This window comes from Moschus berezovskii, chromosome 2 (genome assembly GCF_049115385.1).
Source record: "Moschus berezovskii isolate FMDL1 chromosome 2, NW_MosBer_1.0, whole genome shotgun sequence".
In the NCBI taxonomy this organism is placed as follows: domain Eukaryota; kingdom Metazoa; phylum Chordata; class Mammalia; order Artiodactyla; family Moschidae; genus Moschus; species Moschus berezovskii.
The window spans coordinates 11,989,733-12,005,653 of record NC_142461.1 but is presented as its reverse complement, the minus strand read 5'-3'; the positions used below and the strand labels follow the sequence as shown (position 1 = coordinate 12,005,653).

General features: G+C 47.3%; 1 protein-coding gene across 3 annotated transcripts in view; it reads left to right on the top strand.

The window, feature by feature from the left end:
* The window catches only part of MECR (mitochondrial trans-2-enoyl-CoA reductase), a 44,029-nt gene that overhangs the window by 2,416 nt on the left and 25,692 nt on the right, over positions 1–15,921 (top strand). For all 3 annotated transcript variants that reach the window (XM_055397863.2, XM_055397861.2, XM_055397860.2), the window contains exon 2: positions 15,616–15,713. In XM_055397863.2, coding sequence (XP_055253838.1) covers positions 15,616–15,713 — 98 coding nt within the window. The remainder of the gene's footprint in view (positions 1–15,615; positions 15,714–15,921) is intronic.

Here is a 15,921-nt window from a genome sequence, read left to right as displayed (position 1 = left end):
TATTGCCAGGCGGATTTTCAGCCACTGGACCACCAGGGAAGTCTCCATCACCTGAGTTTTTAAAGCTCTCCAAGTGACTCTGATGCCCCAGCCAGGGTTGAAAACCATTGCCCTGTGGGTACGGACTGAGGCAGGCAGTAATTCTCTCTGCCCCTAAAGGACAGCCGTCCCTTCTGACCCAGATTCAGGCGACCTAAGCATGGACTGAGGCCAGAGACTGGGATTCTCCTCTTTGTTGTCATGTCTTAGGTGGTTTAGGGTAACCACACTGTCACAGGATCAGGTGTCCTTTAAACATCCCGGTGACTGGATGTGTCAGGTTACACTGAGTGGGGTCAGGGTGTCTGAGCAGAGTCCCAGCAGAGTGTTCCCCAACCTGATGTGACTTGTAATGCTTACACTGTGGGCGGAGTTCTGGGCACAGCAGGGAGGGAATGAGGAAGAGTTTGCTCAGGTCTAAGTCAGGGGCAATGGCAAGCCACTCCAGTACTCTTGCCTAGAAAATCCCATGGATGGAGGAGCCTGGCAGGCTGCGGTCCGTGGGGTCGCTAAGGGTCGGACACGATTGAGCGACTTCACTTTTCACTTTCACACATTGGAGAAGGAAATGGCAACCCACTCCAGTGTTCTTGCCTGGAGAATCCCAGGGACAGGGGAGCCTGGTGGGCTTCCGTCTATGGGGTCATGCAGAGTCGGACACGACTGAAGTGATAGCAGCAGCAAGTCAGGGGCAGAACTCTTCAGAATGAGGCCTCCAGGGACCTCCTGTTCTCCTGTCAACATTCTGAATGTCCCTGTCTTTATTCCTCTTGCCCCCAAACATTCCAGCTGTTCTCTGCTAAGGCCTTTTCCTTTAGTCTCTTAGTAAGTTTCTTTCTTTTACCCCCAAATGAATCCCCTAAATAAGCACTTGGGTCTTTTTCAGGTAAAGAATTGAACTGCTGATCTAAATAAGACTGTGGGAGAAAATTACAAATGTGGGAGAATTACAAACATTCCAGAAATTTCAGAGGTCCCCATGACCATCACCCCTTGTGCAGAGTTCTGGATTGTCTATCAGATAAGTCCCAGAAACTCCAGTGTCCACTTTCCTTTTGTTCCTGCGAGTCCCCTTTTAGAACTTGCCATTCTCTGGATCTTGTGGTAATGACAGCTCTCATTTACTGTGTACCTACTAAGTGGCAGGCACTGGGCTAAGTTCCCCACATATGTTATGGATTTTTAAAATCACAGTAACCCAGTTTTGGTCATTGCTATCACCATTTTACAGGTAAGAGAACTGAGGCTCAAGACACTTGGAAGTCACTTGCCCAAGATCACACAGCTAGGATGTCACTTTACTAACAGGCCATGATATAGACATGCTGCTGCTGCTGCTAAGTCGCTTCAGTCGTGTCCGACTCCGTGTGACCCCATAGACGGAAGCCCACCAGGCTCCCCCGTCCCTGGGATTCTCCAGGCAAGAACACTGGAGTGGGTTGCCATTTCCTTCTCCAGTGTGTGAAAGTGAAAAGTGAAAGTGAAGTCGCTCAGTCGTGTCCGACCCTTAGCGACCCCACGGACTGCAGCCTACCAGGCTCCTCCATCCATGGGATTTTCTAGGCAATAGTACTGGAGTGGCTTGCCATTGCCTTCTCCTGATATAGACATAGACCTGAAGAAACAATGACAGTCATCTCAAATGTTTTTTGAGCATGAGATGGAGTATCAAGTTGGAAATAAGATCAGAAGAGAAGGTGAAATTATTGGTCATTCAGGTGACCCCAAGTCTCTGCTCTTCATTGGAAGGGCAGTGCCCCCTCCCCACCCCATCCCCGGGGACGATGGTAGGAAGGCTATCCTCTGTCTCATCCCCTTTTCAGGATCCTGAAGCTTTCATAAAACAGCATCATAGTCATCATGGCTTTCTCACCTGCCTGCTGCTAGCACAGAATGAAATAAAGCTGTGAAGCCTTTGGACAAATACCCATTCTGTCTTAGCCAGATGGAATTAGGGGGAGCAGGTGGTGGGGACCCAGGCTGTGTAGGTAGTGAGTTCTCACTCTAGGGCACTGTTTACTCTCGGGGGATTTCTTCTTTTTACAGTTGATGTCACTGTTTAAAACTGAAGCTTTTTGCAAGTGACTTGGTTTTTAAACCAGAATTACAGTAGTTTGAAAAAAAATTTAGCATTCTCGTTTGGCACCCTGTTGAAAGCACTTGGATTTGTTTGCTTGTCTGTTGGTCTCCTGGAGCTCTTCACTCTGGTCCTGAGTGAAGAAGGAGGGGACAGAACTCACTGTGCGCCTGCGATGTGAGCCAGCATTTGTTCTCTGAGGGCCTACTAAGTGCTGGGTACTGAGGTGAATAATCCATAGACTTTGCCTTCCGGTAGCTCACTCTCTAGTCCACAAGATGGTCCAGGGCTAAGTGCTGCGATAGAATCTATGGACACACAGAAGAGGAGCACCCAACCCTGCAGAGTGCTTTCTCTGGAGACACAAGGTCTCAGTTGAGTCCCCCAGAAAATCTGGGGCCGTATACAAGGAGTGAAAGTAGAAGAGCCTGCATGGGCGGAAGCCCAGAGGAAAGAGAAAACGTGGTGTGTCTGATGACATGCCTTGAGTGCGCTCAGTATGCGGTCCTTGAGGGAGGGATCTGCGGAAAGAGGCTCAGAAGGGACAAGCCTTGGTCACAGGATTCAGAGCCCAGCTGGATTTCGTATCCTGTGACGCACTTTACATTACCTTCCCTCCGGACTTCACACTGTGCAGCCGGGTTTAGGGCGCAGTCCTTCTAGCCCCATCTCCTCACTCTTGCCTCTGAGGGTCAAAGGTGGCGGCACACCTCCCAGGAACTGTCCCTAGACATGGCCCGGGGAGTTCTTCTTGCCCGGCCTCTCCTAGCAGCTCTGGTGTGGTCCAGGCCTCTCCCAGCCTGAATGGTGGGAAGGGTCTTCAGTTTAGAGAAGCAAGAGCAGAGATAGCACGAGGCTAATCTGTGGCTCATGGTGTGTCATCCGGGACCACTTGCGAGGGCACTAGACCCAACCCCACCACTCACTGATAGAGTGAGGATGTCACGCCAGTCTCCATTCTTTTCAGTTTTGTTGTTCTTGTTTTGCTTTTGTCTTGGGGTGGGGGTGGGGGGTTGGTTTCTTTAATTGAAGTATAGTTGATTTAAATGTTACGTTAGTTTCTGGTGTACAGCAAAGTAATTCAGTTATTTATATATATATATCTTCGTTCATATTCTTTTCCATTGTGGTTTATTACAGGGTATTGAATATAGTTCCCTGTGCTATTCCTTTTTTTTTTTTCTAGTTATTTTTTGATAAAAGGATTGACCAAGGTCAGCTGTAGTAAACATGGGCATTCATGGGACTTCCCTGATGGTCCAGTGGTTAAGACTGAACTTCTACTGCAGGGGGTGTGGATTTGATCCCTAGTCAGGGATCTAAGATCCCACATGCTGTGCCCTGTGACCAAAAAAAAAAAATAGGCATGCATGCCATCCCCTCCGCCCTTGTCTTCTGTGTCAAAGCCAGTGACAAAGCTTCATAACTCGCTTTTCTATGTACCTCAAAACGTACACTCCTCTTTGCCTCATTCTCCCCAAGTAACACTTTTTTCTGCCAAGACAAGACAGGGCCTCAGCATCCTTCTCAATGCAATCCTGCATCCATGGAAATGATTATGAGGCTTGAGTCCTCTGATTCAACAATCGTCCAGTTCTGACAAGTCTGAGAAGCTAAAGCAGACAGCCTGCTCACCAGGATTTGCGCCAGCACCCGTCCCAGGAGCAAGGGTGTGGCTTGAAGTAAGGGGTCCTGGGCACAAGATTTCACCAAGGGGCCCCTTTGCCACCAAAGTCAGCAGCCCGCCAGGCAGTGGGCTGTGTTGTCATCATACCCAGCAAAGAGACAAAAGCGGCTGCAGGCTGTGGCCCCATCTTCCTCTCTGAGGCAACACAGAGAATTGCTGTTCTTCACTCGCTCAGTCATGTCCGACTGTTTGTGACCCCAGGGACTGCAGCACGCCAGGCTTCCCTGTCCTTCACCATCTCCTAGAGCTTGCTCAAACTCATGTCCATTGAGTCGGTGATGCCATCCAGCCATCTCACCCTCTGTTGCCCCCTTCTCCTGCCTTCAATCTTTCCCAACATGAGGGTCTTTTCCAGTGAGTCGGCTTTTCACATCAGGTGGCCAAAGTATTTGAGCTTCAGCTTCAGCATCAGTCCTTCCAATGAATATTCAGGATTGATTTCCTTTAGGATGGACTGGTTTGATCTCCTTGCTGTCCGAGGGACTCTCAAGAGTCTTTTCCAGCACCGCAGTTTGAAGGCATTAATTCTTTGGCACTTGGCCTTCCTGATGGTCCAGCTCTCACATCTGTACATGACTCCTGGAAAAACCATAACTTTGACTAGACGGACCTTTGTTGGTAATGTCTCTTCCCTTTTAATTCACTGTCTAGCTTGGTCATAGCTTTTCTTCCAAGGAGCAAACATCTTTTAATTTCATAGCTGCAGTCATTGTCCACAGTATTGTTGGAGCCCAAGAAAACGAAGTCTCTCACTGTTTCCCCGTCTGTCTGCCATGAAGTGATGGGACCGGATGCCGTGGTCTTAGTTTTTGGAATGTTGATCTTTAAGCCAGCTTTTTCACTCTCTTCTTTCACCTTCATCAAGAGGCTCTTTAGTTCCTCTTCACTTTCTGCTGTAAAGGTTGGTGTCATCTGCGTATCTGAGGTTGCTGATATTAGCCCTTAGCAAACTAAGCAGCAGACTCTCTGCAGCTTGCTTCAAGCAGATTTCCTGATGTTAACAGGCATAGAATATTGGAGGCCTGCGAGCTTTCTGGTAATCTTAGTGGAGGGAAAGAAGGAGTTTGAGAGGATAGAGAGAGGATTTCTTTGCCAGTCCTGAGTAGAAACTTTCAAAAACTGCCCTCAGTCTCTGATTCCCTTCCGTTCAAAGTGATTGTGCTTCAGAAGAAAAGTCCTGAATGGTGGGAGGGCCAGAGGACTCAGGTGGGGACACCAGAAGAGGCACAGGGAGGCAGGCGGGAGTGCCCACACACCATGGGTGAGCTTTGCCCCCTGAAAGGCGCCTTTCCTGAGAGCCCAGGACTCCATCCAAACCCCACCAGCTGCGGCCACCGGCATCTCATGCTGGGGGGCAAGCTGGAGAACTTCATTCGTCCACGGTGGCCCAATTGTGCCCTGCTTATTAATGGTAAAATCAAATCCCACAACAGTGTACCCAGCACGCCGAGCACTTCACTAAATCACAGAAGGCAGCGTGTGTGTGACTATGGGGATTGGAGACAGACCCGGGAAAGCCACAGAAGACATCGGTCACCTTCACCCAGTGCCCTGTGATGGAGCGCACGTTCTTGGCTCTCTGTGACAAGCAGAGGAGAAAGTCTCCCTGACCCAGGATAGCTCTTCCTGCAAAGCACTTTGAGGTGATGGAGTGGAAGATGCAGGATAAGGACAAATGGTTGCTAATCAAATGCAGAAGGCGGGAAAGATATCTTAGCAGAGCTGGCTGGTGCCCATCCAACACAGCCAGTAAAACCGAGCCAGTCCCCAGAGTACTGGCCTCTTTTCCCCGCCTCTCAAAAGGCTCTTTCTTCGGCCTGCTTTTGTCTCCCTTGTAGTTCATATGGCATCACAGGTGTACAGCCGTGGCCTCAAAGGAGCCATTGTGACCTTATCCCGTCTAGGATCTGTCGAGTGAAGTCAGTGGCAGCCCTCCGAGTTGCATGGCGCCATCACGCTCGCGGGGGAAGGCGCGGAACGGTCTTGGGAAAGTGACTTGAGATCCAGCCAGGCTGTGTTTGGGTGCCTTACTTGCACTCCATAACACAGCCACCCGTTCCTTTGGTGAAAAACAAGGAAGAAACTGCCATCATTACACTCAAGGTTCAACTCCTGGAATTCAGACCCAGCCGGGTTTTCCTTCCTGTCTTGGCAGAGCGGTGTCCTTGACGACGCAGTTAGAACTGTCTGCAGGAACAGCAGTGTCTGGCATTGATGGCATTCCGTGGAGCAGGCTGGGGCTGGTCTCCCTGGTGAGCGGCAGCTGGACCAACACAGCTCTCCCCCTACCCGCGCCTGCCCCCCGGCTGAGCAGCCCATGTCAGGCCCGTCCCCGCCCTCAACCACCTGTGTTTGCAGCTTCAACTTTCCATCTCCTGCCTCTCGCCCTGCCCCTCCTGCCGCACAGCTAGGCTCCCACAGACAAAGAAGAGAACTGGGAGTGGGTTGCAGTGCTTTTTAAATTGCCATTTGGGGGCAGATGGTTCCCCTGTGTGCTGTGAGGGTAGAGTTCCCAGCTAAGCTAACCGTGGAACACAGGAGGATGCAAAGCCACGTGGGTTTCTTCCCAGGAGGACTTTTCAGAGCCTTCGTGACTCTAATGTGCAGTCTGAATCTTATAAAGGGAGTTTATTAGGGAGCATTGCCCAAAAGTATTGTGCCCCAAGGAATACCTCATAGTATCTCCCAGGACAAAGATTCCACACCCACAGTGTAGGGAGTACCAGCTTAGCATTGGACAGTCTGAGCTTTGGGGTCAAGCTTAAGATCAAGTCTTGCCACTTACTGTTAAATCTTAGGCAAGTTACCTAACTTTTCTGACTTGCAGTTCCCATCTGAAAATTGGGATGATAACACTGTCCACATATTTTGAGGACTAAACATTGTCTTGTATATAAAGCTAATAAGCACAGTACCTGAAGCTCAAGAAGCTGTTAACATTATAGTTTAACTGTCCAGCCAGATCATCCAGAATAAGTTTATCTACTACTCTAGATTCCACATACACACAGCTGACTCCCAGCCCCAGGCATCCAGCACAGAGTACCCTCTCCTCCACAACACACTTCTGGCCACCAACTTCAGGCTGCAGATGTAACCCCTTCCTCCCCGCTCCAAGCCACACTTCCTTCCTCCTCTCTCAACATCCGGTTGCCCAAACCAGAAGTCTGGGAGCCATGAAAGATCCTCAGCCTCTCCTCCATGAAATCAGTCACCCAGTGACATCAAAGCCACTTCTTATTACAGGGATTCCAGGTTATCAAATTCTTCTCTCCATTCCCACAGCTCCAATCCAGACTGCATCTGGGCCCCGCCCACAGTCAGGTTAGATTCTTTGCCATTCCTACTGGCAGGAATATTTCTTTCGGTCCACCCCATAAACTTTTGTTTATCCTTGAAGTTCCAGCTAAGGTGTCACACCTTCCGAAGTCCTTTTGCTAACCCTTTGCTCTCCCTCCAGCCAGTCCCAGTGTTTTCAAACGTTGAGTCCCCACACTATCAAGCTCCTGGGCAGGAGATACTTTTTTTCCCCCATCTTTAAAGCCCTTGGCACAGTACGCTTAGTAGGACCATCAATAAATATTTGTTGAATTAAATTTACTCAGATTTTCCAAAAAGTTGCCTTCTTCCTTTGAGTGACTTGGTGATTATTTTTCCAGAGGTATAGCCAGCTGTTTCAGAGATTTCCTTGGATGCTCCCACAGCTGGCAACAGCTGCCATTTATTTGGCCTCTACTGTGTATCAGGTCCTTCAGCAAGTGCTTTATGTCTGTAACTCATCTAATCTGTGAGCTGACTTCTAGTGTACTCCCATTCCACAGATGAGTACTGTGAGGTTCAGCTAGCCAGTCAATAACCAAGGTAGGGTTCACACCCAGAACTGCCTCTTTAACTCCATATCCATGTTCTACCCTTCATCTAGGAACTGAGATTTTGTTGTTCAGTCACTCAGTCATGTCCGATTCTTTGTGACCCCATGGACTGCAACACGCCAGGCTTCGCTGTCCTTCACTATTTCCCAGGGTTTGTTCAGACTCATGTCCATCGAGTCAGTGACGCCGTCTGATCATCTCGTCCTCTGCTGCCCCCCTTCTCTTCCTGCCCCCAAACTTTCCCAGCATCTGGGTCTTTTCCAGTGAGTCAGCTTTTCACCCAAGTTTTGGAGCTTCAGCATCAGTCCTTCAGTAAATATTCAGGATTGATTTTCTTTAGGATTGACTGATTTGATCTTCTTGCTGTCCAAGGGACTCTCAAAAGTCTTCTCCAGCACCATAGTTCAAAAACATCAGTTCTTCAGTTGTCAGCCTTCTTTATGAGATCTACTCATATTCTTATCTATGGTCATCTAGATTTTTAAGAATTACAGTCTTAGTACAGATTTGATCTGTACATTCCGTTGAGGAAAAGAGGCGTGGATTTTTGCTTAGACTGAACTCCCTTAAGGGTAATATCCATTTTTATTTGTGCCCATCCTACACCAGTATTTTCCTAAACAGCCCAGGACTGAAAAGAGTAAATACCACCTTAATAGCTAAGTCCCTGTGCTGTGAGCTCTGCCCATGATTCCCTAAACGTCTGTTACCTTTACACTACATTTTCTCATGTAAGAGGAAAATGAGATTATTTCTTTAAGAAGTATTCTCAAGCACTGTTTTGGTCCCAGACACTGCTAAACACTGAGTTAAGACTAAAAGTCTTAACTTTTAGTTAAGTTAAACTCATGCCTTCCATGAGCTCACAGTCGAATAAGGAGACAACATATATTCTGACTGTAAAACTCAGTTATAAGTGAAAAGAACCCTGAACTGAGTCTGAAAGACTTGGATTCGAATCCAAGTTCATATCTGCACTCCAAAATTCAGAAAGTTCTGAAAATCAACAGTTTTGGTTTTTTTCATAACTGTCTTGGAGGCAAAAGCTGATCTAAAGTGAAGTTTTTATATAGTCACTATTCAATCCACTTCATGTACATGTTCCTACATTTTGCTGCAGAAACAATGTCTGTTGGGAGTGCTGCCCATCCCCCAGGGTGGGTTGCAGATAACACATGAGCCTGAGCTCTGGAGGATGTCCAGCCCCAGAAGTTGGAAAAGGAATGTGAACTTATGCCTTGTTATGATGGGTTAAAGAAAATGCTTGAAAAAACTTCGTAAGGTAGGAAGCAATGTGTAAGATGGTCTTAAATGGTATAGATAGTCACGCCATCCATGTAATGGGAGCACTTAGAGTGGAGCAAGTGATTTTTATTGCTGCAGAGCCTAAGAAGAGGGTCAAAGATGCCTTGAAGGAAGTAAAATTTCATCCAGGTCTTAAAGGGTGAGTTGAATTTCTCACTTCGCAGAGAAGCTGTGGAAAAAGGAATCCTGGGCTGAGGGAGGAACATGTAGAAAACGTGCAGGAAAAAAATGTCTTTAAGTAGCTTGAGTGCACGGACTCTTGTCAGCTTACAGAAAAACTCTGATTATCTGTCGCAATGCAAGAGAGAAGCAGTGTGGATAATACAAAGGGGCAACGAGGCCGCAATCCATTTGCTCTGGGCAGGATTTTTCTCTGGAATTCAGACTTGTTCGTGCGTTCTGGGCTGAGGCCTTCCGGCTTGTCTTCCTGGCTGAGGTCTTCCCGCTTACCCTGGGACGGGGGGCTGGCCCCCTTCATCTCCCCAGCAAGGATTGAAGACACCCGCCACTCCAAACCGGTGCTCCTCCTGCAGCCTCCTCTGCCTGGTCTGGGGTCAGCCCTTCACCAGTTGGCCTCTCCAGTATCGCATTGCCAGGTTCAATTCAGATCAGCCACTTACTACTTCAGGGGGCCTTAAAAAGGTTATCTGCCTCTTTAGTGCCTTTGTTCCTCAGCTATACAATCAGAATAATAGTATGAAAACTCGCATGGAAAGCACTTAGCTGAGCGCCTGGCTGGTGCACACTCGAACAGTAGTTATTATTGTTACAAGGACTCTCCCTCCTCCAGATATGTGTAAATACATACATTTCTTAATACTTAACCTACAAGGGGAAAAAAAAAGCCCTTTCTTTATTCTCTCTGCCCTGTCATCAACTTCTTAGTTAACCATTTTCCGTAGAGAGTGTTTCTACATTATTTTGATTGTTTGCAGCTGTTTTTCAGTCATGGTAATGACCATCTGGTGATGTCCATGTGTAGAGTCTTCTCTTATGTTGTTGGAAGAGGGTGTTTGCTATGACCAGGGTGTTCTCTTTGGCAAAATTCTGTTAGCCTTAGCCCTGCTTCATTCTCTACTCCAAGGCCAAATTTGCCTGTTACTCCAGGTATCTCTTGACTTCCTACTTTTGCATTCCAGTCCCTTATAATGAAAAGGACATCTTTTTGGAGTGTTCTAGAAGGTCTTATACGTCTTCATAGAACCATTCAGCTTCAACTTCTTCAGCATTACTGGTTGGGGCATAGACTTGGATTACTGTGATATTGAATGGTTTGCCTTGGAAACGAACAGAGATCATTCTGTCATTTTTGAGATTGCATCCAAGTACTGCATTTCAGGCTCTTTTGTTGACTATGAGGGCTACTCCATTTCTTCTAAGGGATTCTTGCCCACAATAGTAGATACAATGGTCATCCAACAAATTCACCCACTCCAGTCCATTTTAGTTCACTGATTCCTAAAATGTCGACGTTCACTCTTGCCATCTCTTGTTTGACCACTACCAATTTGCCTTGATGCATGGACCTAACATTCCAGGTTCCTATGCAATATTGCTCTTTACAGCATCAGACTTTATTTCCATCACCAATCACATCCACAGCTGGCTGTTGTTTTTGCTTTGGCTCCATCTCTTCATTCTTTTTGGAGTTATTTCTCCACTGTTCTCCAGTAGCATATTGGGCACCTACCGACCTGGGGAGTTTATCTTTCAGTGTCCTAACTTTTTGCCTTTTCATACTGTTTATGGGGTTCTCCAGGCAAGAATACTGAAGTGGTTTGCCATTCCCTTCTCCAGTGGACCACATTTTGTCAGAACTCCACCATGACCCATCCGTCTTGGGTGGCCCCACACAGCATGGCTTATAGTTTCATTGAGTGAGACAAGGCTGTGGTCCATGTGATGAGTTTGATTAGTTTTCTGTGACTGTGGTTTTTGTTCTGTCTGCCCTCTGATGGAGAAGGATAAAAGGCTTATGGAAGTTTCCTGATGGGAGAGACTGAATGAGGGGAAAACTGGGTCTTGTTCTGATGAGCGGGGCTATGTTCCCTCCCTGTTGTTTGAACTGAGGCCAAACTCTGGTGGAGGAAATGAAGATAACAGCCACCTCCTTCCAAAGGTCCGGTGCATTCACTGCCTTACTCGGGTACCCCAACCCTGCAGCAGGACACCGCCGACCCACGATGGATCCTGGATCATCGTGGATCATTGTGGATGATCATCGTGGATGACTGTTGGATCATGGAAAAAGCAAGAGAGTTCCAGAAAAACGTCTACTTCTGCTTTATTGACTACGCCAAAGCCTTTGACTACATGGATCACAACAAACTGTGGAAAATTCTTAAAGAGATGGGAATACCAGACCACCTCACCTGCCTCCTGAGAAATCTCTATGCAGGTCAAGAAGCAACAGTTAGAACTGGACATGGAACAACAGAATGGTTCCAAATCAAGAAAGGAATACATCAAGGCTATATATTGTCACCCTGCTTATTTAACTTCTATACAGAATTCATCATGCGAAATGCTGGGCTGGATGAAGCACAAGCTGGAATCAAGATTGCCAGGAGAAATATCAATAACCTCAGATACGCAGATGACACTACCCTTATGGCAGAAAGTGAAGAAGAACTAAACAGCCTCTTGATGAAAGTGAAAGAGGAGAGTGAAAAAGTTGGCTTAAAACAACATTCAGGAAACTAAGATCATGGCATCTGGTCCCATCACTTTATGGCATAGAGATGGGGAAACAGTGGCTGACTTTTTCTGGGCTCCAAAATCACTGCAGATGGTTACTGCAGCCATGAAATTAAAAGACGCTTACTCCTTGTGAGGAAAGTTATGACCAACCTAGATAGCATATTAAAAAGCAGAGACATTACTTTACCAACAAAGGTCTGTCTAGTCAAGGCTATGGTTTTTCCAGTGGTCACGTATGGATGTGAGAGTTGGACTGTGAAGAAAGCTGAGCGCCGAAGAATTGATGCTTTTGAACTGTGGTATTGGAGAAGACTCTTGAGAGTCCCTTGGACTGCAGGGAGATCCAGTAAGTCAATCCTAAAGGAAATCAGTCCTGAATATTCTTTGGATGGACTGATGCTGAAACTGAAACTCCAATACTTTGGCCACCTGATGCAAAGAACTGACTCATTGGAAAAGACCCTGATGCTGGGAAAGATTGAAGGCGGGAGGAGAAGGGGACGACACAGAATGAGATGGTTGGATGGCATCACTGACTCTATGGACATGAGTTTGAGTAAGCTCCAGGAGTTAGTGATGGACAGGGAGGCCTGGCGTGCTGCAGTGCATGGGGTCACAAAGAGCCAAACATGACTGAGTGACTGAACTGAACAGTCATAGTAAAGCGTGTCCTCCCTTACGTGTGTGCTGTGCTCAGTAGTGTCTGACTCTTTGTGACCCCGTGGACTGCACCCACCAGGCTCCTCTGTCCATGGAGTTTTCCAGGCAAGAATACTAGAGTGGGCTGCCATTTTCCTCCTCCAGGGGGGTCTTCCCAACCTAGGGATCAAACCTACATCTCTTGTATCTCCTATATTGGCAGGCAGATTCTTTACCACTAGCACCACCTGGGAAGCCCATGGCCCCTCTTACTTTGGTCATAATCCAGTACAAGGATTCCCAGGGTGGGTCCCTGGAGGTCCTTGTAGGCCTTCAGAGGGATTCCCATGCTAATTTCAGCTGCTGGATTAAAGCAAGGTAATAAGAGCACCTTCTCCAGGGATCTTCCCTACCCAGGGATCGAACCCGGGTTTCCCACATTGTAGGCCGATGCTTTTACTGTCTGAGCCACCAGACCACCTGACCTGCCTCTTGAGAAACCTGTATGCAGGTCAGGAAGCAACAGTTAGAACTGGACATGGAACAACAGACTGGTTCCAAATAGGAAAGGGAGTACGTCAAGGCTGTATATTGTCACCCTGCTTATTTAACTTATATGCAGAGTACATCATGAGGAACACTGGGCTGGAAGAAGCACAAGCTGGAATCAAGATAGATGGGGGAAATCTCAATAACCTCAGATATGCAGATGACACCACCCTTATGGCAGAAAGTGAAGAGGAACTAAAAAGCCTCTTGATGAAAGTGAAAGAGGAGAGTGAAAAAGTTGGCTTAAAGCTCCAAATTCAGAAAACAAAGATCATGGCATCTGGTCCCATCACTTCAGGGGAAATAGATAGGGAAACAGTGGAAACAGTGTCAGACTTTTTTGGGGGGGTGGGCTCCAAAGTCACTGCAGATGGTGACTGCAGCCATGAAATTAAAAGATGCTTACTCCTTGGAAGGAAAGTTATGACCAACCTAGATAGCATATTAAAAAGCAGAGATATTACTTTGCAAACAAAGGTCCGTCTAGTCAAGGCTATGGTTTTTCCCGTGGTCATGTATGGATGTGAGAGTTGGACTGTGAAGAAAGCTGATTGCTGAAGAATTGATGCTTTTGAAGTGTGGTGCTGGAGAAGACTCTTGAGAGTCCCTTGGACTGCAAGGAGATCCAACCAGTCCATTCTAAAGGAGATCAGTCCTGGGTGTTTATTGGAAGGACTGATGCTAAAGCTGAAACACCAATATTTTGGCCACCTCATGTGACAAGTTGACTCACTGGAAAAGACTCTGATGCTGGGAGGGATTGGGGGCGGGAGGAGAAGGGGACGACAGAGAATGAGATGGCTGGATGGCATCACCAACTCAATGGACACGAGTTTGAGTGAACTCCGGGAGTTGGTGATGGACAGGGAGGCCTGGCGTGCTGTGATTCATAGGGTCACAAAGAGTCAGACACGACTGAGCAACTGAACTGAACTGAACTGAACTGAATAAGAGCACCTTGAAAGTAGATAAGCCCCTCCCTGACCAGTTCCTTTGAAAGTGAAAGTTGCTCAGTCATGTCTGGCTCTTTGCAACCCCATGGATTATACAGTCCATGGAATTTACCAGGCCAGAATACTGGATTGAGTAGCCTTTCCCTTCTCCAGGGGATCTTCCAGAACCAGGAATCAAACCGGGGTCTCCTGCATTGCAGGCGGATTCTTTACCAACTAAGCTATGAGGGAAGTCCGGCCAATTTGCCTACTCTGTGTAAATTTCATCATTTCCAGGAGCCTTCATTTCCTGCTTGATAAATTGGGAATATTTATACTTTTGTCACAGGAATCTTAGATTATGCATTTAAATCCTTCAGCAGAGGGATTTCCCTGGTGGACCATGGTTACGATTCCATGCTTCCTCTTCAGGGGCACAGGTTAGATCCCTGGTCAGGAAACTAAAGATCCTGAATACCAGCCTGACTCTGCAAAAAACAAAAGTTAAGCCCTTACCACAGGACCTGGTGTATAATAAACACCTCATCGATACCTTTTTACCTTTATTACTACCAGTACAAGCCATTTCTTGGAAATCACACTTTTATCCTTAGCGGAGGCTCAGGTATAATTAAAAGGTCAGATTACAGCAGGAAGCAGGTAGAATTACATCAGCTTAGTGAAGTGACACTGTTACCTAATGCTAAGAACCTCTGGTTGGCTGTTACATGTGCCTTCAGTAAGTAAAAATATTACTTAACGAGTACTTTTGGGCAGAGAAAAGCACTGCAAACAAGAAGTCTTAGAGGTGTAGAGAGAGACAGAAAAGGATTCTCTAATAATTAAAAGTCATGAGGCTCCATTGGTCTGTTAATAATACACTGACGAGCCCTTTCTGGTTGGAAGGTCTCCTTTTACTAAAAAACAAAAGTAGCACGCGGGCATTGCCACCGGGCACGTTTTACCCATTAACCAACATTCCAGTGGATACAGACCGTGATTCTAGGGCTAAACATTATGAGCAGAGGCAGTTACCACACAGACTTGCAATGGAAAGAGCCCTTGGAAGTGATCAAGTGCACGTGAAGGTGATGGTGATCTCACCTCCATTTTACAAATAAAGAAATGGAAGCCTGGAGCAAGGGAGAAACCTGCTCTTGGTGACAAAGCCGTCTGAGGTGGAGTTTCACACTGAGACCAGCAACTCTCCACCCAGCGTCCTTTCCGACAGACCAGGATCCTTGTCATGAAGGGACATCTCTGCAGGGGGCGAGCTACAGTCACCCAGGGAGTTCTTTCCCACCTCCATGAGCCATCTCTCTTTTTCCCTCACCACTCTGCAGCTAACGGAAATGTCTTCCCTATGTGTGTTGGAGCATAAAGAAAAACTGGAGAACAAATGAGCCATGCAGGGGTTTCCCGGTTATTCCTTGGGGTGCCCCTTATCTGGAGATTCTGATTCAGTGGGTCAGAGCTGGGGTCTGAGAATCCATAATATTTGTATACCAAGTGAATCAAGCAAGTTTGGACAACACAGGGCTAACCCAGGCCCACAGGAGTTTTAACCATTTTCTGCCCTGGAGTGGGCGGTGAGGTCAAGAGGTCACCAGGACTGTCCACTTGCAGTTAATGAGAGTTAACCTGTATCCTGTGTGAATTCCTTCTAGCTCCTCTCTCCTAATAAAACCCTCATCCCTGGGCATACTGTGGCAGCTCAGAAACGTTGCTGCCTGACCTACTTTGGGGAGATGATCCGAGCAAAAGACTCCCTGTCTAGCCTGGGTGACATGAACATCTCTCTGGCTTTGTGCTTAGACTGAAGAACCTGGAGCTGGCTGCTGTGGGCGGATCAGACGTCCATGTGAAGATGCTGGCGGCCCCTATCAATCCATCTGACATAAATATGATCCAAGGTAACCTTGGTTTCTGTGGCTTATGTTAATTGGCTTTTTGCTTAGCCGCCACCTCGTTCTCATTCCTCCCCAGGTGTGGGTGTGAAATTCCTGTGATTAGCGGCAGCTGTTCTCCAGATGAGGCTGTCTGCACTCTGTGTGAGCCCTCTCTGGCCTCCCCTCCCTGGAATGTGAGGCTTTTCAAGAGTTGGGAAGATTGCAGTGGGGG